This window comes from Acipenser ruthenus, chromosome 4, assembly GCF_902713425.1.
Source record: "Acipenser ruthenus chromosome 4, fAciRut3.2 maternal haplotype, whole genome shotgun sequence".
Lineage (NCBI taxonomy): Eukaryota > Metazoa > Chordata > Actinopteri > Acipenseriformes > Acipenseridae > Acipenser > Acipenser ruthenus.
The window spans coordinates 87,097,964-87,121,349 of NC_081192.1; the positions used below are offsets into that span (position 1 = coordinate 87,097,964).

At 43.6% G+C, this 23,386-nt stretch overlaps 1 protein-coding gene across 4 annotated transcripts in view; it reads left to right on the plus strand.

Moving 5' to 3' along the window:
* The first annotated feature begins 1,886 nt into the window (after positions 1–1,886).
* LOC117400279 (alanine aminotransferase 2-like) overlaps positions 1,887–23,386 on the plus strand; it is a 28,332-nt gene continuing 6,832 nt past the window's right edge. Inside the window, exons 1-10 of one of the 4 annotated variants that reach the window (XM_059023026.1) lie at positions 1,887–1,981; positions 3,422–3,515; positions 3,975–4,164; positions 10,059–10,148; positions 13,213–13,321; positions 13,896–14,029; positions 18,831–19,074; positions 20,014–20,093; positions 20,582–20,718; positions 23,019–23,193. In XM_059023026.1, coding sequence (XP_058879009.1) covers positions 1,888–1,981; positions 3,422–3,515; positions 3,975–4,164; positions 10,059–10,148; positions 13,213–13,321; positions 13,896–14,029; positions 18,831–19,074; positions 20,014–20,093; positions 20,582–20,718; positions 23,019–23,193 — 1,347 coding nt within the window. In that variant the 5' untranslated portion in view covers position 1,887. Of the gene's footprint in view, positions 1,982–3,421; positions 3,516–3,720; positions 3,740–3,974; positions 4,165–10,058; positions 10,149–13,212; positions 13,322–13,895; positions 14,030–18,830; positions 19,075–20,013; positions 20,094–20,581; positions 20,719–23,018; positions 23,194–23,386 lie in introns of those variants that run through there. The other 3 variants (XM_033999988.3, XM_033999989.3, XM_033999986.3) reach the window with 3 other exon arrangements.

The window sequence follows — 23,386 nt, forward strand, 5'->3', positions numbered from 1 at the left end:
CCAAATCATTTTAGTAGCGCAAATATTCCGTCATACTTCAAGAAAGTCAAGTGCTTCAGTATCTATTTTTCTTATCTGTAAACAATAAAATCTTTTATCACATCTCACATGCTAACCCTTATAAAAGTTTACTGCTGTATTTTTGCCCGGTATTTTTTGCAGTTTTGCCCATGCTTTTCCCATGGTTATACTATACATTTACCATAGTTTACCTGGGCTTATGCTTTACCGTGTCTTGCTATTCTTTACATTGCCTACCCATGCTTTACCACACTTGTACTGGCCTTTATTCCACTTTGCTGTGCTTTTACTGTGAGAAACTTTTATAAAGGAAACAAAATACAAAAAACTGAAGTTGTTTTGAAGATGACGCTCACATTACAAGCAGGATGGCTCCACTACAGGCCAGTGATCAAGTCAATTTCCACAGGTAGGGTTCCCAAGATCAAGGGCACAGTTTACAGTATATAAGGGGCAGCCTGTGAAATGTAAGGATCTGTTGACACAGTGAAAACCTGCCTGTGTGCCTGCCAAGGTGATACACTTATCTTGAAAAGTGTTCAGAGAAAGATATTTACAGTGGGCTGTTTGTGCAAGTAAGACCAGGAGACCTTGGATAAAACATACACTGTACTTATCAGAGTCAATGTGTTTGATCAGGCCATGGGAAAAGCATGGGGGGGACAGGGGGGACGACAGCTAAAATACAGTGGTAAACTTCTATAAGAACACTGCAAAAATACTGTGCTAGACTTTTATAAGAGTAGTGCAGTTTGTAGTGTCTGCCTTTCAGTTAAAGTGCTCTTAAACTGCACACATGAACACACCCGCATTAAAGTCCTTTGACTGTACTGCACTACCGATTTAGAGATTGCAGATTATTTGTATTCAACTGCAGTAGTGTTATTGCTTAATCTGGCACTGCATGTTTGTGATGGCTACCCTCCTAGCACGTACTGTTTGGCACATTTCCAACTGTGCCCTGGCCCCCCGGAACCCTCCTTGCCCTGAGGTACTGTGTTTGATCTCTGCAGTCCAGGCCAGGTCTGCAGTGCTGTTACAGGAACCCAAGCACACGTTGCATCATGGCTTTCAGGAAAAGAACGATTGTTGTCCCTTGTGGTGTGCAGTTCAAAAAACTACGGTCTATACCACATTACAATTATAAAAGTTGCTCATCATAGTTAAAGCAGAGTGAAAGCATGCTAAAACAGAGGTAAAAAAAAAAAAAAAACTACGGAAAATGCAAATGTAGGGTATTGGAGCAGCTCGTCCAGTTGTTACAGCACCGTTCAAATTGTCTTTCGTGACAGCTCACGAAATATAGGCTTTATTGTTTGCTTATATTCTTTTTTCGGTTTTGGAAAGCGCGCTTGACTTCAGCCAGAAGTATAGTCCACTACCGCATTAAGCCCATGAAACACCGAGCAACTTCAAGTAGTTTTCACAAAGTAAAGTCAAGCTTGTTTAGACTTGGTGTTTTACACTATTCACAAGGTTGGACACTGCTTAATAAAATAATCACTTAAAACGTTTTGTGTCACAAGTTGCCAGAAACAAAGCTGACTTTGCACCAATTTAAGTACCAATAGCTGCAGTGCTTACAAAGGTACCACGAATGTTCTGTCAGGACAACTGAGGAAGTCAGCACCTCCGGTCACTTTTTTAAAAAAGTAACAAAAACGCTTATTCACTGCCAAACATGAACTACTTTTGATGTGTAATGGCTGCAGTATAGGATACTGACTTCAGGTTTAGGGTTTTGGTGTTGGGAGAGGATTATTAATTGTTTTATTAACAATAATATGTTAACCAATCAGAGTGCAGTGTCCTGACAGGAACATTTGGTGGTACGCTCTTGAGACACATCTCGGGGCGTGGCTCTGAATGCCTGTTAGCCAATCAGCGCTCAGTGTTGCGCAGAGCAGCGTTGTGTTATTTTGTTTGCTGTTAATTCAAGACAAGGCGCTGGGGCAGACAGGTATGACTTTTTGAATTATTAAATACCGTACTCTCTTCTCCTATTTACACTAGCCTTTCGGCAGACATGTAAACTGTGCGTAAAACTCTAGCTGGAACTGGAACTCTGTATTTTTTTTTTTTTTAATATATACTTTTAAGCTGTATTGGAGTTACAGATTTAGACTTGGGCACACAGCCACTTTATTAAGTCTCGGTTTGGTTTGTTTAAAAACTCTAAACTTTGAAATATTATAAAACCATAGTGTTTTATCAATTAAATGCTAGATGTATTCCCTTATAAAGGTTCCCCATTGAAAAAGCATAGCAAAGTGTAAGAAAGCATAGTGAAAGCACGGTAACGCACGAGCATTGTAAAGCACATTGAAAAAACAAAGAAAAACACGGTAATTTATGGTAGACCAATAGATTAGTGCAAAAATACCGTAGTAAACCTTTATAAGTATTATTATTATTATTATTATTGTTAAATGCTGCAGTTATTTCCTCTTAAATAGTTATTTTTGGACATAAACAGTTTTTAACAAAAGAAATACACCATAATGAAATCCAATTAACAGATTATTTTATTGTATTTTTCATGTAGTACATAAATACAAAATAACAATATTCTGCCAATTACAATTTGTATAACTGTACAGACTATACATTATAACTATTTCATTTTAAATAATTGTGTCCTCCCTTAGAAAAGTACCGTAAAAAAATTCTGTAGAGAATCCTGCCCCTCTCTAAAAGATATATCAGTAGATCGCTCTGGTTTCTATAGATATCTATAATTTCTATGATTTTCGACTAAAGAAAGTAAGTGGATAAATAGACTGAACGCGATTATGCCAGCGGGACTCAACAGAAAAGAATGAATTAACTCCAATATAGCATTGAAATAAATAAACAAACAAAATTCATTCAAAAGTTGTGCATGCTGATGCGCTGGGGAGGCCAAATCTAGACTGATCCTCAGAGCCAGCATTGCATGATAATATAAGTTTATATAAAATAATGTTAATTAGGATTAATAAAGATTAAAAGATAGAAGTTAAAATGATGTCACGATATATAGAACACCATTACATCATGTAAGAATAAATCATGGATTTGAATATAAATGATAACAAGTAGTTGTCATGCCGTCAAAAACCTATAAATACCTCAAGTTTCAAAAACGTGCTCCCTTGAGAAATATATGTAAAACATATCGAAACTTTTGGCAGCTGGCACTTTAAGCTAATATATATATATATATATATATATATATATATTATAGCCCCTGGATAAGGGCGTCGGCTAATAAATAAATAATAATAACAGTAGTAGCCACGGGGCACAGCTCTGTATGCAAAACAAACTGACATTCCTCAGTCCTCACATGCATCTCCATGATTCAGCCTGCTCAAAGAGGTGTGTCGCTTAGTCGTGTTATTACTATCTATTTTGACAGCAGCACAGCCTCCTCCCTCCCCCTTCCTCAGAAAAAAAGTTTGGATAGCTGCTTCCGTCCTGCCCTGGCTAAAATCTCGCATAGCGAGCCGGAGGTAAGTGAAGGCAGCAGCACGTCATGCACTCTTTATTTTAGTTCTGGAACAGAACTTTTGGAAGGTGTACGGGTATGGGTGCAGTTTTATGGGAGGTGCTTGGACGTAAAACGAACAGAGACATGTTTTACATTCAAGTCGGGTTGAGCACTAGTCATAAACACTTGTATTGATCTTTCTATCTCGCTGGTGAACTTTAAACGAGCGAGCTGGCAAGTCCAAAGGTACCTTTTCTAGGTGAACAGTGCTTTTCCATTCCAGCGGTGTGTAGAGCAATCCCCATTGCCCTGCCGCTCTCCATAAACACATTATATTACGCAGCCTCGAAGCGCGCCTGTTTGCAATGAGTTTACTGCTGCTTAGAGCTGCTGACGGGGCAGCTGGTTTTAAAGTTACCATTGGACTTCTTCAGCGCCCGACATCTCGGATACGTGCTTATTCTCTGTCTCCCTGTTGCAGACATTTCTGTGGGTTTTCTGTGGGTCATCGGAGCAGTTTCATTCAACGGAAGATGTCTGAGGTGTTATTCCAGTCTCGGGGAAAGGTGCTGACGGTGGACACCATGAACCCCGCCGTGAAGAAAGTGGAATACGCGGTCCGGGGTCCCATCGTCATCCGCGCCGTGGAGCTGGAGAAGGAACTTAAACAGGTCTCTTTCTGTCACTCAGCATAGCTTGTGGCTTGTGTCTTGTGCATTGTGCCCATTGCTGAAGCAGCATTCATTTTAGGCGCTCACGTGCTCTCTAGATACGACGCAGCTGTAAATCTAGTAGAAGACTCCAATATAGTTTTGTCCCCAAGAGGTTATTGCTGCAGACACTACATGACTCCGGCAGCAGTACGTATTGCTTGAGCGCCCTCTGCGTTATATGCAGCAGGAATACATTTACAGAGCTTGTTTGACTATTCTGTAAACCGTTTAGTTCCAAGACGTATATAGTGCCGTCATATTTTAGATTTCCCTACACATGTTTTTTTTTGTTGTTGTTGAGAAAAACGTTTAGCAGACACTGAATTATATATATATAAAAAAAACAAAGTCAGTTATGTGGATTTAAATATTTAGTCAGGTGTCTGTGTCCTCTGCAGAAAATGTAAAATCACATACTGAGTGATCATGTACATTTACTTTTATTTGCATAAATATTACTTTATTTTAAAGGCTGGCAAAGTCTTGGAGGCGTGTTACAGTGGTGAAATACTAAAAGAAACCTAATAGATTAGTATTTTGATATTGGGCGCTGCTGAATGTTTTCTAGCTATAGTAATTGTGATAGTGTGCCACTCAAATACAGCCATGAATACTTAGTTTGGGTTGTAGACTCCTGCAGTTCAAAGTACATTGAAACACCTAAGAACATACTGACATTTTTGAACGAGAGGAGGCTGTTCAGCCCTTCAGTGCTCGTCTGGTTCCTAGTACTGTACTAAATCTCACTTTGTCAAGTTGAGTCTAAAGGATACCAATGTTTCATCATCAACAGCAAAAAGCCCGCTTGTAGCTGTGTGACACAATAGTGGCTCCCCGTGGCGATTGGCAGGCTATAAAACAAAAGTAAACAAAAATTAAATCGGTCTCAAAGAGGAAACGGTTCCTTATGCTTGGTATAAACAGAAAACATGATGGTTCTTCACGGGTAACTCAAATATTCAGTTCTTCTGTCGAGACATAAACGGTAAAGACTGTCCCTGTCTGCCTACACTCATTGATTACATTGCCCAATCAGAACCATTGTCTGTCCTCTCTTTGTGGAAGCATCATGGTGTGATGGATTGTGATAAATCGGTTGTTGGGGGCTGTTACCTGGGTGTTGGCATGGATAAGCTTGGTAAGGGGGAGGGGGGCGGGGGGTGTCATTTTCAATTAGTTCATAATGGAGCTGTTGGGGAAACACTACTTTAAATATTAAACAATGTTGAAACATTTATACTTTGCACTGGAGCAAAAATGCAGTAAACATTTCTTTACCCTAGTGTAGTACCAGATATCATGTTTTTAAATGATAATACACGTTTTCTGAACCTTCACGACTATTTTGTCAGCTACAACCGCTTCAAGACTTTCAGACAAAAACACCTGCAACACTGATTTAAAGGCTCCTGTACACACACCTCAGACATTAGCAGAGGTTTATTTCACTGAGAAAATGCTTAGTAAATCTGACCCTGTAAAAAAAAAAAAAAAAAACCTGTGTGCATTTTCACAGGCTTTAAATAAATCCTGTGAAAATGCACACAGGCTGTGTGGTCCAGTGGTTAAAGAAAAGGGCTTGTAACCAGGAGGTCCCCGGTTCAAATCCCACCTCAGCCACTGACTCATTGTGTGACCCTGAGCAAGTCACTTAACCTCCTTGTGCTCCGTCTTTCGGGTGACACGTAATTATAAGTGACTCTGCAGCTGATGCATAGTTCACACACCCTAGTCTCTGTAAGTCGCCTTGGATAAAGGCGTCTGCTAAATAAACAAATAATAATAAATAATAATAATAAAAGCAGTCCAGTTTCAATGCTTTCAGCCAGAGCCATGCATTCTGTAGAGGGAACGCCTATGAGCTCTAAGTGGAAAGAAAGAGGGCAGCACAGCGAACATTGTGACATGTGCGATGTATCCACAGCATGGTGGAATTATCTTTATGAGCACACCCCGTGAAACCGTTTACACAGTGTGAACACGACCGGGGCACGGGGAGGTACTATCAGTTTACACAGTGTGAACATGACCGGGGCACGGGGAGGTACTATCAGTTTACACAGTATGAACACGACCGGGGCACGGGGAGGTACTATCAGTTTACACAGTGTGAACACGACCGGGGCACGGGGAGGTACTATCAGTTTACACAGTGTGAACACGACCGGGGCACGGGGAGGCACTACCAGTTTACACAGTGTGAACACGACCGGGGCACGGGGAGGTACTATCAGTTTACACAGTGTGAACACGACCGGGGCACGGGGAGGTACTATCAGTTTACACAGTGTGAACACGACCGGGGTACGGGGAGGTACTATCAGTTTACACAGTGTGAACACGACCGGGACACGGGGAGGTACTATCAGTTTACACAGTGTGAACACGACCGGGACATGGGGAGGTACTATCAGTTTATACAGTGTGAACACGACCGGGGTACGGGGAGGTACTATCAGTTTACACAATGTGAACACGACCGGGACATGGGGAGGTACTATCAGTTTACACAGTGTGAACATGACCGGGGCACGGGGAGGTACTATCAGTTTATACAGTGTGAACACGACCGGGGCACGGGGAGGTACTATCAGTTTATACAGTGTGAACACGACCGGGGCACGGGGAGGTACTATCAGTTTACACAGTGTGAACACGACCGGGGTACGGGGAGGTACTATCAGTTTACACAATGTGAACACGACTGGGACACGGGGAGGTACTATTAGTTTACACAGTGTGAACACGACCGGGGCACGGGGAGGTACTATCAGTTTACACAGTGTGAATACGACCGGGGCACGGGGAGGTACTATCAGTTTACACAGTGTGAACACGACCGTGGTACGGGGAGGTACTATCAGTTTACACAGTGTGAACACGACTGGGGCACGGGGAGGTACTATCAGTTTACACAGTGTGAACACGACCGGGGCACGGGGAGGTACTATCAGTTTACACAGTGTGAACACGACCGGGGCACGGGGAGGTACTATCAGTTTACACAATGTGAACACGACTGGGACACGGGGAGGTACTATTAGTTTACACAGTGTGAACACGACCGGGGCACGGGGAAGTACTATCAGTTTACACAGTGTGAACACGACCGGGGCACGGGGAGGTACTATCAGTTTACACAGTGTGAACACGACCGGGGCACGGGGAGGTACTATCAGTTTACACAGTCAGAAGCTATTGTAAACTGCTCTGGAGCAGCTTGGTGAATAGAGCAAAATGCAGACTGAAATCTTATTGATTCCATTATCAAAGATTGCCATTGTTAAAGCACAGCAAAGTGTAATAAAGCACAGTGAAAGCATGGTAAGGTACATGTATGCATTGTGAAGCATATTAAAAAAGCTTGGCAAACCACGGTAAGCTATGGCAAACGCATACTAGAACCACAGGAAAAGCATTTGCAAATTTATGGTGCAAATTTTAGCTTTGTAAGGGCTGGCAGTAATATTGCCATTTCACATACTGTCATATGATATCCGTGTGATGTTTATTAGGTTGTGTTTGTGTGCTGAACTTGTTTCTGCAAAAGGAAGGTCAAATTCTCACTGACAGACAACCTATCAACTGTGCTGCCGTCAGTAACACACAGGGACTGCTTAAAGACAGAATAGATTATTTTCTTACCCTGTAATGTTTGGTTTCCAATCCTTACTTTTTTCTGTTTTTAAGAAGTTTAGGTTTTTGCATGGTTCATAACCACAAGCCAAATCATTTCAAAATAGCCTTCAAAATACCTCTCCCTCTCGCTCTTTTCCTCTCGCCCTTTCTCCCTGTCACCCTCACCTTCTCCCTCTCTCCCTCTATCTCCCTGCCTTGCTTCCTTTTCCCTCTCCCTCTCCCTGGCTGTACAGTGGAGTGTTCCTCTTGGCCGTGCTGGTGTACAGTGGAGTGTTCCTCTTGGCTGAGTGGGCTGGCTGGCTGTGGAGTGAGTGGGCTTGGGGGATAGGGGTGGGGGTTGTTGTGTTGCAGAGAGCTCTTTTGTTGGCCTGCATCGTTTAGGAGTTCATGTGGTTTCCTATGTGCAGCTGTTTCCACTCTTCGCACATCCTGTTCTAAAGACACAGAGCACAGCCTGTATCCAGGCAGTCACAGCGGGATCGACAGCTCTGCAGGACAGTGAACCACAGGCCCCTGCAGAGACTGTTGAGATTCAGATCACAGACCCAGAGTCTCGTTCGTTTGGTACAGTATCGCTAGTGTGCTGGGTCCGAGGTGGGAGTATGTGTGTGACTCTCGTGAACACAACTGTCCTCTGGTATAGCTGGGTCATTTCCCCCTAGTTTTTTTTAAGTAGGTTTCAGGTTTCAAAAAGAGGCTTTTAATATTTGCTTAAGCTTCACACTCTCTCCCTTTCTCTTATACTGTATAAGTTAATGTGTTCAGTGGACCGTGTCTCTCATATTAGTTGATATGTACAGTGACCCTGTCTCTTATGTCCATTAATGTGTTCAGTTGCCCCTGTCTCTTATATCAGTTAATATGCCCAGCTGACTGTCTCTAGTGGTATAAGGGTGTCTTCTTTAGGTGAGCAGGAGGACTGTGAAGTGAAGCTGTAAAAAGAGACAACCCTGCGTAGACACATGTTCACTGTACATATTAACTGGTATAAGAGACAGGGTCAACTGGACATATTGGTAGTCTGACGTGGATGAGACAAGGGGCTGGAATATTCTGAAATCGGGTGTTTTGATTGAGAGCAGCTTCATGATTAGTAGTAGCTAGAGCGGAGCAGCTGGGAGGCAGTGTGGTTATGTACAAGACTTGGAGGGGTAGATCTGAGGGTGAAAGCCTAGCTAGAGCTCATGTGGTTCTCTTGCACTGGTTGACTAGGCGCAGCTCTGAAGGGTTGAGATCGCCCAGAGACTGTGAACTTCCCCTGCTTCTGTGTCAGAGCCCAGGGGAATGTGCCTAACACTACTCTGTGGGGTGTAGTGGTTAGAGCTAAGAGATTGGAGGGAGGGAGGCAATGTGGTCTAGTGGTTAGAGCTGAGGGATTGGATGAGAGGGAGACAGTGTGGTCTAGTGGTTAGAGCTGAGGGATTGGTAGGGTATCTCTGCAAACCTGCACCTACAAACTCATTGATAAAGTTGAGAATAAGATTTACTAATTTAAATTGTTCCAATTTGTGAAACCTAAAATGCATGAACACAGTTTAAGAATCAAGCCCACAATACTAAGAAATCCACAAGTTAAAGAGTTTATTTGCTTTCCTCTCCATGTAGGGTAGAAAGTTAACAGATAAGATTACTTTGGAGCTGTTAGGCAGTTGTATATTGATTTAGGAGCACTAAAATTAATGAAAGTTAATTATGAAAGTGTGGCTTATCTACATGGGGTCAGCAGTTCCTTAACTAGTGTGCCAAATATTGGTAAAGCTTTCTAGGGCAAAGGGATAAAATTCAGTAGAGTGTATAGTCCTGATAACAACATGAGTAAAATAACAATATGTCAAAATACAAGCAACAAAATGAAGCCAGGAGTTAATGAGTCAAGTAATAATCCATCCATAACTTCAACTGGGGGGGGGGGGGGGGGGCTTGATTGAAATCTTTAAAAACTTAAATGAAGTTGACAAAGTTAACCCTCACCAGTATTTAAGTGCAGTACAGAAACCAGGACCAGATGACACAGCTGGAAATTAAGTGGAGACACTTCTTTACACAGAGTGTTCTTCTGTTCTTATGAATGGGGATCATTGGGATCCTTTAACTTGACAAAGTATTGAGATCAATCAACTACTTGCAACCGGACGAGCACTGATGGGCTGAATGAGTGTGTGTAGCTATTGTGTGATCTTCTCTTTCTTTTTCTTTTTCTCTCTCTCTCTCAGGGTGTGAAGAAGCCGTTCACTGAGGTCATCAAGGCCAATATCGGAGATGCCCACGCCTTGGGCCAGCGGCCAATCACCTTCCTGCGACAGGTAAGGCAGGGGTCAGGGGTCAGGATGAGCACCGTGATTATAGCTGACAACCATCATTTCAATAATCAGACCTGTTTTACTCTTCCTTTAGTTACATAGGTCTAAACTGTGCAGTTTTGAAAGAAACACAGGTCCCTGGTTCAAATCCCACCTCAGCCACTGACTCATTGTGTGACCCTGAGCAAGTTACTTAACCTCCTTGTGCTCCGTCTTTCGGGTGAGACGTAATTGTAAGCGACTCTGCAGCTGATGCATAGTTCACACACCCTAGTCTCTGTAAGTCGCCTTGGATAAAGGCGTCTTTTAAATAAACAAATAATAATGGAAACACTCTATGCTGACACACAGTCTGGGCACAGAGGGACAACGCTTTTTAAAGGCGTCTGCTAAATAAACAAATAATAATAATAATAATAATAATAATAATAATGCCACCTGACTCTCTGTGAGGGCACTCTGAGCTCCCCATACCCCACGGGCATTGACTAGACGGGGGGAGGGGGGGATAATTTCAGAAGATGACTGGGAGTTGATGTATTCACACTTGTACATGCTCATACACACACCTTATAGACACATTAGCTAGTCCATTGCTCACCCTGGTTGCAGCCGATGCTGTCAGTAATCTGGAGCTGATTATGTGATGGAGTTGCTTGATGTCACTCAGTTCGGATGTTGTTGAGTAGCTGGACCTGAAGCTGCTGCTGCGTAGCATCTGGGGGCGATGCGGGGCTGTTCCTGAGGATTGGAGGAGGTGGGGGTGTCTGGGGGGCCTGGGGGTGCTGCTCCTGGTCCATGTGCAGACGGTGTGGGTTCATGGGGACCTCTCCTTCCGAGCTTTCTGTATCTCTTTGCATGGCAGGCTGGCATTGGTTCTCTGCTGGTCCTGGCTGGGTCTCAGCCAAGGGTGACATCTTTGATGGTTTTTGCAAAGATTTTCATCCCTTGTTGGTTGAGGTGGACTTCGTCATGTAGGTGTCTGAGCTGGAGTGCATGGTGATGAGCTACGTGCACACTGGGGAGGCGAGCGCAGCTGTTTGAGATCTTCCTGTTAATCTCATGAATACTGTGCTCTGGTACATCTTTTCTCAGCAACAATGTGGAGAGAGTGATTTTTGGCTGCGGGGAGTTGCTGTGTGGCCAGTTCAACCAGTTGTTCCGGTGATTTGGGCAGATCTTCGGAATGCTGCGGCAGATCGTTTGTCCCTGTGTGGATTATGATGTATTTTGGGGCTACAAACTGTGGCTTTGCTATAGTCTGGAAGGCTCTCTCTGTATTGGGGCATCTGATTTTAGTGATGCGCTTTCCCGGAAACAGACGCCTTTCGTCAAGGTAGCACCCGTTGGAGTCAATGAGAATCGCCACGTCAGGCTGGGGGTGTTTATTGCTGGTTTGGGGGTTTGAAGGTTGAGCCTGTTCTTCAGGGGATGGTGTTGGTGTCTCGTACTCTTCATTGTCTATGTCTGTGTTGGTGTTGGTTGTTGTGTTTCTTCTCTGCTGTTGTGTGGGGTTCACAGCGCTGTTGAGAACATCCCTTTCTGAAGGCTGGGATTGCAACTTCCCCTTTTGTCTCTCTACAGCAGCCAATGCTGACTCTGCCTTTTCAATCTGAGACTGAATCTGATTCTCACTCCTGGTTGGCGCTGTCTTGCTGCGTGTGTCTGTTTGTGCCAGCGTGTCTTTCAGACTCTGCAGTTCTCTGTGGAGGCTCCAGGTCTCACTGAGCGGTGCCTTCTTCTGCAGCTCCTCTCTGACCTTCTTCATGTCGCTCTTCAGACGGTCGTTCTCTAACTGCAGCTCGCTCGCTTGTGCTTTCAGTTCAGCCATCACTACTTTGTTCATTTTTTATTTTATTGATTTTGTCTTTTAGCCGTTCTATACTTCCTCCTTGGTTTAGTTTGGCTGTGATAGATTCTCTGAATTCAGTAAACTCCCTCTCCAGGTCTGACAGGCAGTCTTTGATGGCTTTCACAGGGCTGGGCATCTTTGGTGACAGACTGGGGGTGAGCTGGGCAGTGTTCCTGGCAGGCTGTGTGCTGGATGTGGCATCTGCAGCAATCTAGTCAATACCCTGTCTGCCCTGCTGTGCAGCTTCTCCTTTTCAGCCTGTTGCTTCACTCTGGAAAGACTGTTCAAAAGTGTCTAGGCTGGCCTCACAGCCTTGTATCAGCACAGTGCCACTGTGATAGATATTGCATGTAAACACAATGATGTCAGTGTCTGTGTCTTCTGTTATCACTAATTGTCTGCCATTGCAGATGCCTTTCCTTTTAAAGTGCCTTAATGTGTTACACAGAGCATTGAACCAGGCGGCTGGCTGCTTTGTGAAAACATCAGGTTTGATTTGGTCCTGGTCTCTCCAGATAGGGAGAAGTCTGCCATTAGTGTCTCTGGGCTGTCTTTTTAAGAGAGCATTTTTAAAGGTCTTCTTAGCCTGTACAGTCCTGAGCTCTGCTGGGTATCATATTTCAAAGCTCTCTGGACCCACCTGTTCCAGTGGCAGTTGGTTCGGAGTCTTCGATGTAACAGTTTCTGCAACCGGCCTGCAGAGATGGTGGGGGTTGATTTGTTTTCTTTCTCCTGTACACTGCACTCTTTTCCTTCTCTTGTCTTATTTGTGATGTCTTCTTAGTTAAATGTAGTAAAATATTCTTAAGATCTTTATGTATAAACTATTATCATTTTATCACAACTTATGACACAATAAACAAAATAATAAATAGTAGTTATAGAATCATCTCTCTGCTGAGATTTAATTTTCTCATTGCTCCTCTCTCTCTCTCTCTCTCTCTCTCTCTCTCTCTCTCTCTCTCTCTCTCTCTCTCTCTCTCTCTCTCTCTCTCTCTCTCTCTCTCCACACCCCCACCCCCCCCCCCGTCCCTCTCTCAGGTGAGTGCTCTGTATAGTATAGTGTAGTGTGTCCGTGTGTTAGGATGTCTGTGTGTTGTACTGACCCCTCTCCCTCTCCCTCTCTCAGGTGATTGCTCTGTATAGTTTAGTGTATCAGTGTGTTAGGATGTCTGTGTGTCGTATTGACCCCTCTCTCGCTCTCTCTTGTCTCAGGTGATAGCTCTGTGCGCCTACCCGGACCTCCTGAATGATAACAAGTTCCCCGAGGACGCGAAAGAGCGAGCTCGCAGGATCCTGCAGGCCTGTGGAGGTGGCAGCATTGGTGAGCACAGCTTCCTTGCATCCCTTTCTCTTCTCTGGGCAGCACTCTGTAATCGAGCCCCCTGCTGTACCCCACTCGACTCCACTGTTATCTAAATGCACAGTATGCACCATGCGGTATCTAAAAGGAGTTGACAGATAACCTTAACCAATGCTTTAAGTGTAGCACAGAAACCAGGACCAGAGGACACAGCTGGAAATAAACTGGAGATACACATAGGACAGGATATAAAATAAGGACAGGAAGACACACCTGGAAATTAAGTAGAACCGAGGGAAGTAGACACAAAGAGAGTGGGGAGGATATGGAATGGGTTACTTAGTCACATTGTTGATGCTGAATCACTGGGATCCTGTAAGACCTGAGTTTGAGGATCAGTCAATTCCCAGGAACTGACTCTCATTAATATACTTTCTTATGTTTTTAATAACCCCCCTGCCCTACCCCACCCTGTACTATCTAAATGGCATAGTAAGCACCAGACTGTGGCATCTGCTGTTCCTTGTCTGATCTCTAACTTTGATGCCCATGGTGTTCCTTATTTCACACCCCGTGTTTCTCTGCGTGTGTGCAGGAGCGTACAGTGCCAGTCAGGGTATCGATTGTGTTCGTCAGGACGTGGCGCAATATATCGAGAGGCGAGACGGAGGAATCCCTTCTGATCCAAACAACATCTACCTGTCCACCGGAGCCAGCGACGCCATTGTGGTGAAACATGCATACCTCCCTCCCTGTCTGTCTGTCTGTCTCTCTGTCTATTATCTGTCTTATTCTGTCTGTCTCTCTGTCTCTGAGTCTGTGTCTGTCTTCATGCAAGTCCACATTTATCTATGCCATGTCAATTTTTATTATGCTGCTCTGTCAATTTTTTTTTTTTTACCGCAGTAAATTGGTACAAACATAGCAAATGTCAGGTAAGCTGTGCTTATCTCAGACAACCACACTAAAATGTGGTTTGTGGTTAAATGCAGTTACAGAGTAGAGAAACCAGAGTGTTGTACACATGTGACTCAGAACTAAGTGTGAACATCAGACGCCAGTATCTCACAGACCTGCAGTCCCCATACAGACTGAGTGCTTGGGACTCCTACGTGACTTCATTGTGTTTGTTGTTTAAGATGATTTTGAGTTATACAACACTCAGGGTTATTTCAGCCAGTCTGAGCACAGATGAGACATTTTTTTATTATGCATAATCATCCTAAAACCAACGCAGCCCATGTCACTATACCCAGATCCGTGCAGTTATACTGCTAAACGACTAACTATAGCCATGTAGTTATACAGCCCTGGATGAGTCACAGTTGAATTAGATACATTTGTTTGCCTTGGTTCAGTTCAAACACAGCGCATCTTTCTTCTGCCTCCTTTCTGCTGCGCTGGACCAGCTACAGTTGAGCTCACATCACCTGTCCTTTCTAAAAGAGCACAGCTACAGGAACCGTCAACTCTAATATACAAAGCGGTGGGATGGTAATAAGGCTCCCCCATTGTACAGCAGTTTGATCCAATCCTTGTTTTACATCTGAGCTTGTTACCTCTACACTGTGGCTAATCAAACTCGTAGTAAAACCAGGGATGGGTGAAACTGCTGTGCAGTAGGAGTCGTCTTTCCATCCCTGAAGCAGTTGTCACAGACGGTTCTAGCATGTTCCTTTTGTGCTATAAGTCATTAGATCCTTTTGCAAGGAAGGCCTTGGTTGCAAGGATGTGCGGTTCTTTGATGGATCCAGATTCAGTTAAAATGTGTTTGCCCACTAACGATGGGAAGGAGAATGTAGAGATGGGAGCCCAGCTAACAAGATTTAAGTTTTGTGAGCAGAAACTGACTCACTGAGAGCAGAAACTGACCCAAGACTGTCACAGCTACTGAAAGCAGGCTGATCTTTGGGATACAAATTGAACATTTGTGAAACTGCAACAAATATTGTAATAACTGTAATGTATTTTAAAGAATATACAAACATTAGAAAATATTATTAGCAGATCTGTGTAAGGCCTGTGAGAAGGAGTTAATTGCATTGAAGGTCAGGCTGACCTGCTGAAAGTTCCAAACCTCCCTTATCAGGCAGAAACATATTTTTTAATTAGACTCAGAGTCTCAAAACATTCTGATCCAATGAGAGCAGAATGGTAGAATCTATTGAACAACAATTAAAATATTCTAGAAGCAATCGAACTAGGTTTGATTATAGTAAGAAAAAGCAAAGGTTGTCTTAAAACCTGCTTTGACTGGATTTTGTATGAATAGTGAAGAAGGTCAGACACAGTTCAGTCACTATAACACTATTACATTTTAATATGTTAATTCTAGCCTGTATTTAGATATAAATAACTGGACCTTCCCTTAAAATCTTGAAAGATTTATCAATAGAGTAAAATAATATTACAATTTCTAGGAGTAACTGTTACACTGAAATAACTTAATTAGAAATATATGTTATAAAATCATTTAAAGTTAAACTGTTATACAAATAACAGTATTGTTGAAAGAACATACTACAGTTAAAAACTAAAGAAGTTCAGTACTAACTGACACAGTCAGAATATTGTAATAATTGTACTGTGTTTTAAAGAATATAAAACCAGCATAAATAATATTGCAGCAAATTATGAACAGGTTACAATGATTTAAACCAACCTGAGTCAAGTATCGCACGACTTGCTAACTACAAGTTGTGTGGTCCATGCTCTGAAGATCTCTGAAAAACTGATTGCTGTTTAGTCGTATTCATAAGTCTCTGCCTTTTTGAGGACAGTTCTTATTTTTCAGTATATCCTACACTACACTTCCATATACTGGAAGGTAAGCATATATTTGAATTAAATATCTCTTACATTGATGCATTGCTATAAGGTATAGAAATTATGTTTTAGTCTTAAGAGAGTGATATATATATATATTGAATGTTCTAGAATTTAGCGGTGGGCGTTTTTAGCTTTATGCATGTATGGACTAAGCATATAATTAACCATATCTGTATTACTATATTGAAGTATTAATGCTGTTAAACCTGTAAAGCACTGGATCGCCCAGACTGCTTTTTACTTGGGATTTATGGTGGTCTGCGCAACCAACCAATCCAATTTTTAACATAAGCATTTAATAAACCGAAAAGAGCACTACTACTGCTCTGATTCTTTCGTTAAAACTTCAAATTAAAGTCTGTGTGATTTTCTTTATTATTAAAAAGTCATCTGGATACGTTGCAAGCCCAGTGGACAAACAATCCACTACAGGAGTTTTAAACATCTTAATGTCCTCCTGAACGTCTCCCCTGAGTTTAAGAGTGTGCTCAGAGCATATACATAAATAAAAAGAGTATGTTGCGAAAAATTCTTGATGCCGTGCATGAACAAAATAGCAGCATCACCCTGGTACGCGGGCCACGTCTAAGTGTTCCCTCGGTAACCAGGCTTTGCAACTTGAGTATTTCACAGAAAGGGATGGAAAGAAGTCTTCAAGTCTTTATTTTTTAAGGAGTTTAACCAAGCCACTGTTGTGCTTGTTATCTCTACACTGTGGCTAATTGAGCTGGCAGTAAATTTGTTTGGTTATGTCTTGATATGCTGTCAGTGTGGTGCCCCTTTTATTGGCTTTGCTTGGGTAAATGTTTTAGCAGAATTAGCTGTGCAAACCTGTGGGGACCAGCTGGCATTGTGCCTGTGGCTTCCAGTCCTCCAGTTCAGGGGTTTCCTGAGCAGAGGTCTCTAGTGAATGTCGACGCTGGGAATGCTGCTCTGAGCTTTTAGAAATACTAAAAGAAGCTAAAAAAATGAAATGAACAACATTTCCACTAGAAATGTTTCTCAATGTCTTCAAGTAATGTCTGAAAGGAATGTATTAAATTCAATGAGAAACGTTTTGACTAGAATGTGCTTGTTCTAGTTTGTATGAGACATTGGGCCAGATTTTGATGACAGGGCAAACCTCTAACGCTAGGGCAGAATACGTTTGTCCCTGATTTTGATGAAAAAAACTTGCCGCAAACAGGCACAAACTGCCTTTGTCCTTCACTGAAATTTTGGTAACCTGCTTTGTCCTGTCCTTTACCGTCTGCGTTGATGTCAGTGCCCGGCATAACAGAGTGTAGCCTGTTGTCTTTGCTGAGGTTTGAGTGGCGCAGGTAAAAGTTCAAATTAACATCATAACATTTTTTGGTGAGATCTGAAGTGGGGAGAATGTTCTGGTGTTTTGTTAATTCTGAATGGACTGTCTGTTATTAGTTGTGCTGCTGATTGTTGCTCCCTGGCATTTCTTTCCTGCAGTGTTTTGGCAGCATGCAAGGCTGATGTACATGCATGGCGTTTAAACACACAGACGCACAGGGGCTCTGATGTACATGCGAGGCATTTAAACACACAGACGCACAGGGGCTCTGATCTACATGCGAGGCGTTTCAAGCCGTGGTCTCTTTATGAGACACACAGGGGCTCTGATGTACATGCATGATGTTTAAAGACGTGGTCTCTTGGTGAGACACACAGGGGCTCTTTGTTACTCGGCACGCTGTGCCAGGCTAGTTGCCAAGTTGATGGAGCGTTGTAGTTGTTGTCGAGGGAACACAAAGATCCTCAGAGACAGGGAAAGCAGATCTGGACCACCGAAACCCCGGTCTGATTTGGGGAGCTGTGCTGTGCATCGCAGGCAGACCTTGACAGAACATACAGTATTACAGTCCAAGTTCCCGTCATTGCTTGGTTGAATTTTTGCATGGATTTTTCTGTAGCAGTGTAATTGCACCAAGAGTTATTTGTTTACTGTGGTTTGTTTCTTAAAGCTGCAGGAAAGTGTTTTGAAGTAGGAAGGCACATATTAAAGGAATCTATTTTCAAAAGTACGCCACACTCAGAAACATGGAGAATACAAGGATATACAACAGTACACAGAATCTAATACAGCTTGTACCTTCATTATACTGCAGTGTGTCAGATGAGAGTGCAAAGGGACCATACCACTGTGAACTCAGTAACACTTCAGAGTATCATTGAGGGTTCGCTGTACTTCTCTGTTTCACTTGGATGCATCTGTTCTGAATTAAGACTAGGAGGCTGTATAACACGAATTACATACAATAACAGTGTCTGCATTTAGGCTTCTGTCATTTTGCTGTTCAACCCCTTAAACTCCTCTGGAATCTTCTTTTTAAATGTATCTGTGATCGTCTGTCTGTCAGTTTTCAATGCCCTGAAAGACATGGCATTGTTATTACCCCGCAGCAGGGATGCATCGCCCCAGTGATGGGGATATATGGAGTGGAAACAGTGTCTACACATGCTCTAGAGTTTTGCAATTCTCTAGCAAACTGCTTATACGATTGTGATGAAACTTGCTGCAGACTTTTTTTTAATCCAAGCTGTCTGTCTTATTGTCAGATGTACTTGGCAAATTACATTTGTGTCAAAGATCTATAGTGGTTAAGATTTAATTTTCTCATTTCTCCTCTCTTCTCTCCTCTCTCTCTCTCTCTCTCTCATCCTCTCCTTCTCCCCCCACCCCCCCCCACAGACGCTTCTGAAGCTGCTGGTGTCGGGTGAGGGGAGGTCTCGCACAGGGGTGCTGATCCCCATCCCTCAGTACCCCCTGTACTCGGCAGCCCTGTCGGAGCTGGGTGCTGTGCAGGTCAATTACTACCTAGACGAGGAGAACTGCTGGGCCCTGGACGTGCAGGAGCTGCGGAGAGCGGTGACTGCAGCCAGGCAGCACTGCCAGCCCAAAGTACTGTGCATCATCAACCCAGGCAACCCCACCGGTACGATATCCACCAGCCTAACTGAACACACACAGCAGGGCCATGCTCACCAGCCTGTACCACCCTGCTATCTGAACACACACAGCAGGGCCATGCTCACCAGCCTGTACCACCCTGCTATCTGAACACACACAGCAGGGCCATGCTCACCAGCCTGTACCACCCTGCTATCTGAACACACACAGCAGGGCCATGCTCACCAGCCTGTACCACCCTGCTATCTGAACACACACAGCAGGGCCATGCTCACCAGCCTGTACCACCCTGCTAACTGAAAAGAAAAGAAAACATCATTGATGCTGAAAAGCGTCTAATAGAGTAATTAACTCAGGGGGGTTCGTTTTTAAAAAAAAATTGTTAGTTCTGTAACATTATCAGTGTTACCAGATTTTTACAAAAAAAAGTGATACAAACTTATTACAATGCTTCACGAATATGAATATTTATAAGCACTTTGGGTGGGAAAGAGAAGGCATTCTTCTATCTTTAGACAACACTCTGGTAGCATAAGAGACAGTTGAACAATATTCCAACGTCATTATTACCGAGGAGCATGCCACAGCAATGACATTATCACTATTATAATGGAACTTTTGAAAGTTATTTATTTACAGTATTTACCAGTTTGTCAGAAATTACCCTTGCAGTCCACTGAAGGAGGTTTTGAGAGCAGGGCTCGCGCGTCCCTGAGAGGTGTTTCATCAGTGAGCGTGGTTCAGATCAGGTGTCATTAATAAGTGATCGTGTCATCTTCTCAACCAAGCTTTATTTGTTGTTCCTTTACTGAGTAACAACAGAACAGCTGACCTCCATAGAAAACAACGGGAGAGTAGTGTCCTGCTGCTGTATAAATAAAAAAGAAAACACAAAACATAGTGCTGTTATCCATGTCCAGTCCTAACTGCATTTACATCCCTGCTGCGTTTTCTTGTGTGATAGGTCAGGTCCAGAGCAGGAAGTGCATTGAAGATGTGATCCGATTTGCTGCAGAGGAGAAGCTCTTCCTGATGGCGGACGAGGTCAGTTGATACCCACATACCAGGATCCCCCCCACACACACACACACCAGCAGAGGCTATCGTGCCATCATAGAAATGAGCTAGGAAGACAGGTTGAACAGACTGATTCTATTTAGCTTGAAACAAAGATGAATTAGTTGGGACGATTTTGAAGTAACCTGTATTAATGATCATCAGAGAAGAGGCAGACTGTCCTCTGTGTGTGTGTACAACACAAGATCCGAGAGAGATTGAGAGGTGGTTTGGGAGAGAAGGAAGAGAGGAGGTAGAGAAAGGGGAGAGGGAGGAGAGAGGGGTAGGGGAGACAGGGGAGAGAGAGAGGAGTTGGTATACACTTGGAAGAATAGTGCAGGTGTTGAATTAGTTATAATAAATTAAGCAATTGGACTCAGCAGTGCTTCACCTCTTCAGGCTAGGTTTGCTTCATGTACTCTTTGTGCTGTGCGTCTTTGTGTGTGTTTCTGTAAGCAGTCCCGTCTCTCTCGCAGGTCTACCAGGATAACATCTACGCGCAGGGCTGCCAGTTCCACTCCTTCAAGAAGGTTCTGTACGAGATGGGGCCTGAGTACTGCAACACTGTGGAGCTCGCCTCCTTCCACTCCACATCCAAGTGCTACATGGGAGAGTGAGTGTCTGTCAGCCCTGCACAGCCCAGGTTTCCGTTCAAACACAGTGCAGCAAACAGCTGACGGCTCACATTACATTGAGCTGGTGTCCAGCAGTCAGTTCATTTAGGCAGTGCTGTTGTCATCCCTTGCTGGAGATGATGTGGTAAAATGGAGGTGGACTTATGTCACTTTTTTTTATTTTTATTTAGTAATTGCCAATTATTTTATTATTTTCTCCCAATTTGTCATATCCAATTATTTTTTGGCTCAGCTCACTGCTACCACCACCACGCTGATTCGGGAGTGGTGAAGACGAACACACGCTGTCCTCCGAAACGTGTGCCGGCAGCCGACCGCTTTTTTTCACACTGCAGACTCACCGTGCAGCCACCTCAGAGCTACAGCGTCAGAGGACAACGCAGCTCTGGGCAGCTTGCAGGCAAGCCTGCAGGCGCCCATCCAGACTACAGGGGTCGCTGGTGCGTGGTGAGCCGAGGACACCCTGGCCGACCTAAGCAGCCCCCCCCGGGCGGCACTCGGCCAGTTGTGCGCCACCCCCTGGGGAGCTCACGTCTACAGTCGGCAATAGAATAGCCTGGACTCGAAACCAGCTTATCCAATTTTGATAAAACTTGGTATTATCGTTCTTTAGCATACATTCCTGAGAGTATTTGAGATAGACAAGGGTGTCTGTCTGCGCAGGGAAATTGCAAAATGATCAAGTAAATGAACTGTGGGATGCTTTTCTAAAGACTGGATCAGTGCAGGGCAAAAACTGCAAACTGCAGAGCAGTTTGGCAGATAAGAACATAAGAACATAAGAAAGTTTACAAACGAGAGGAGGCCATTCAGCCCATCTTGCTCGTTTGGTTGTTAGTAGCTTATTGATCCCAGAATCTCATCAAGCAGCTTCTTGAAGGATCCCAGGGTGTCAGCTTCAACAACATTACTGGGGAGTTGGTTCCAGACCCTCACAATTCTCTGTGTAAAAAAGTGCCTCCTATTTTCTGTTCTGAATGCCCCTTTATCTAATCTCCATTTATGACCCCTGGTCCTTTTTTCTTTTTTCAAGTCAAAGAAGTCCCCCGGGTTGACATTGTCTATACCTTTTAGGATTTTGAATGTTTGAATCAGATCGCCGCGTAGTCTTCTTTGTTCAAGACTGAATAGATTCAATTCTTTTAGCCTGTCTGCATACGACATGCCTTTTAAACCCGGGATAATTCTGGTTGCTCTTCTTTGCACTCTTTCTAGAGCAGCAATATCCTTTTTGTAACGAGGTGACCAGAACTGAACACAATATTCTAGGTGAGGTGTTACTAATGCATTGTAGAGTTTTAACATTACTTCCCTTGATTTAAATTTAACACTTCTCACAATATATCCAAGCATCTTGTTAGCCTTTTTTATAGCTTCCCCACATTGTGTGTGATGCAGCTCCGGAAAGGTTGAGTGCTGAGTGCAGGGGTGTTGGTTCCTGTTTCAAGATCACTTCAGGATTAAACACATTTAAACATTTAAACTGTAACGTATTTATGAGCATTTGTAACCAATCACAAAAGCCATCAAAAGAAGCACTCCATCATGTTTTTAATGAACTACTGCAACATGGGCAGCAGTGTGGAGTAGTGGTTAGGGCTCTGGACTCTTGACTGGAGGGTCATGGGTTCAATCCTCGGTGGGGACACTGCTGCTGTACCCTTGAGCAAGGTACTTTACCTAGATTGCTCCAGTTAAAACCCAACTGTATAAATGGGTAATTGTATGTAAAAATAATGTGATATCTTGTAAGTCGCCCTGGATAAGGGCGTCTGCTAAGAAATAAATTATTATTTATTTGTGTGACTATGTGTGCAGCATTTAATTGCAGACTGAAGAAATGTTGAATATGAAATACTGGCTTACACTGTACATTTACTCCTGTGTAAATGCCAGGACTAACACATTCTTTTTTTTTGATAATTTTATAAACTGGAAAATATTTAGACAAAATTCACTTGGCTTGTCTAACATTTAAATCCTACTCTAATGGGACCTTTACTTGAATGTGTCCTGTGAGCCAGTGTGAATGCATTCGATGTCTCTGAGTGTGTCTGATCCCCCGTCTCCCATGTCTCTGAGTGTGTCTGATCCCCCGTCTCCCATGTCTCTGAGTGTGTCTGATCCCCCGTCTCCCATGTCTCTGAGTGTGTCTGATCCCCCGTCTCCCATGTCTCTGAGTGTGTCTGATCCCCTGTCTCCCATGTCTCTGAGTGTGTCTGATCCCCCGTCTCCCATGTCTCTGAGTGTGTCTGACCCTTGGTCTTTCCCCCCACAGGTGTGGGTTCCGGGGCGGGTACATGGAGGTGATCAATCTCGACCCCCAGGTCAAGCTGCAGCTCACAAAGCTGGTGTCGGTGCGGCTGTGTCCCCCTGTCCCGGGACAGGTCCTGTTGGACGTCATCACCAACCCCCCCAGAGAGGGGGAGCCCTCTTACAAGCAGTTTATCAAGGTGAGACCCCGAGACAGTGGAAGACCAGCTTAATCACAGTACTAAGAACAACACAGAAACCAGGACCAGAGGACACAGGGAAAAGGGAGACAGAGACTTAGAACAGAGGCCAGGAGACCAAGTTAACCCTGACCAATACTGTAAGCACAGCTCAGAAACCAGGACCAGAGGACACAGTTGGAAATTAAGCTGA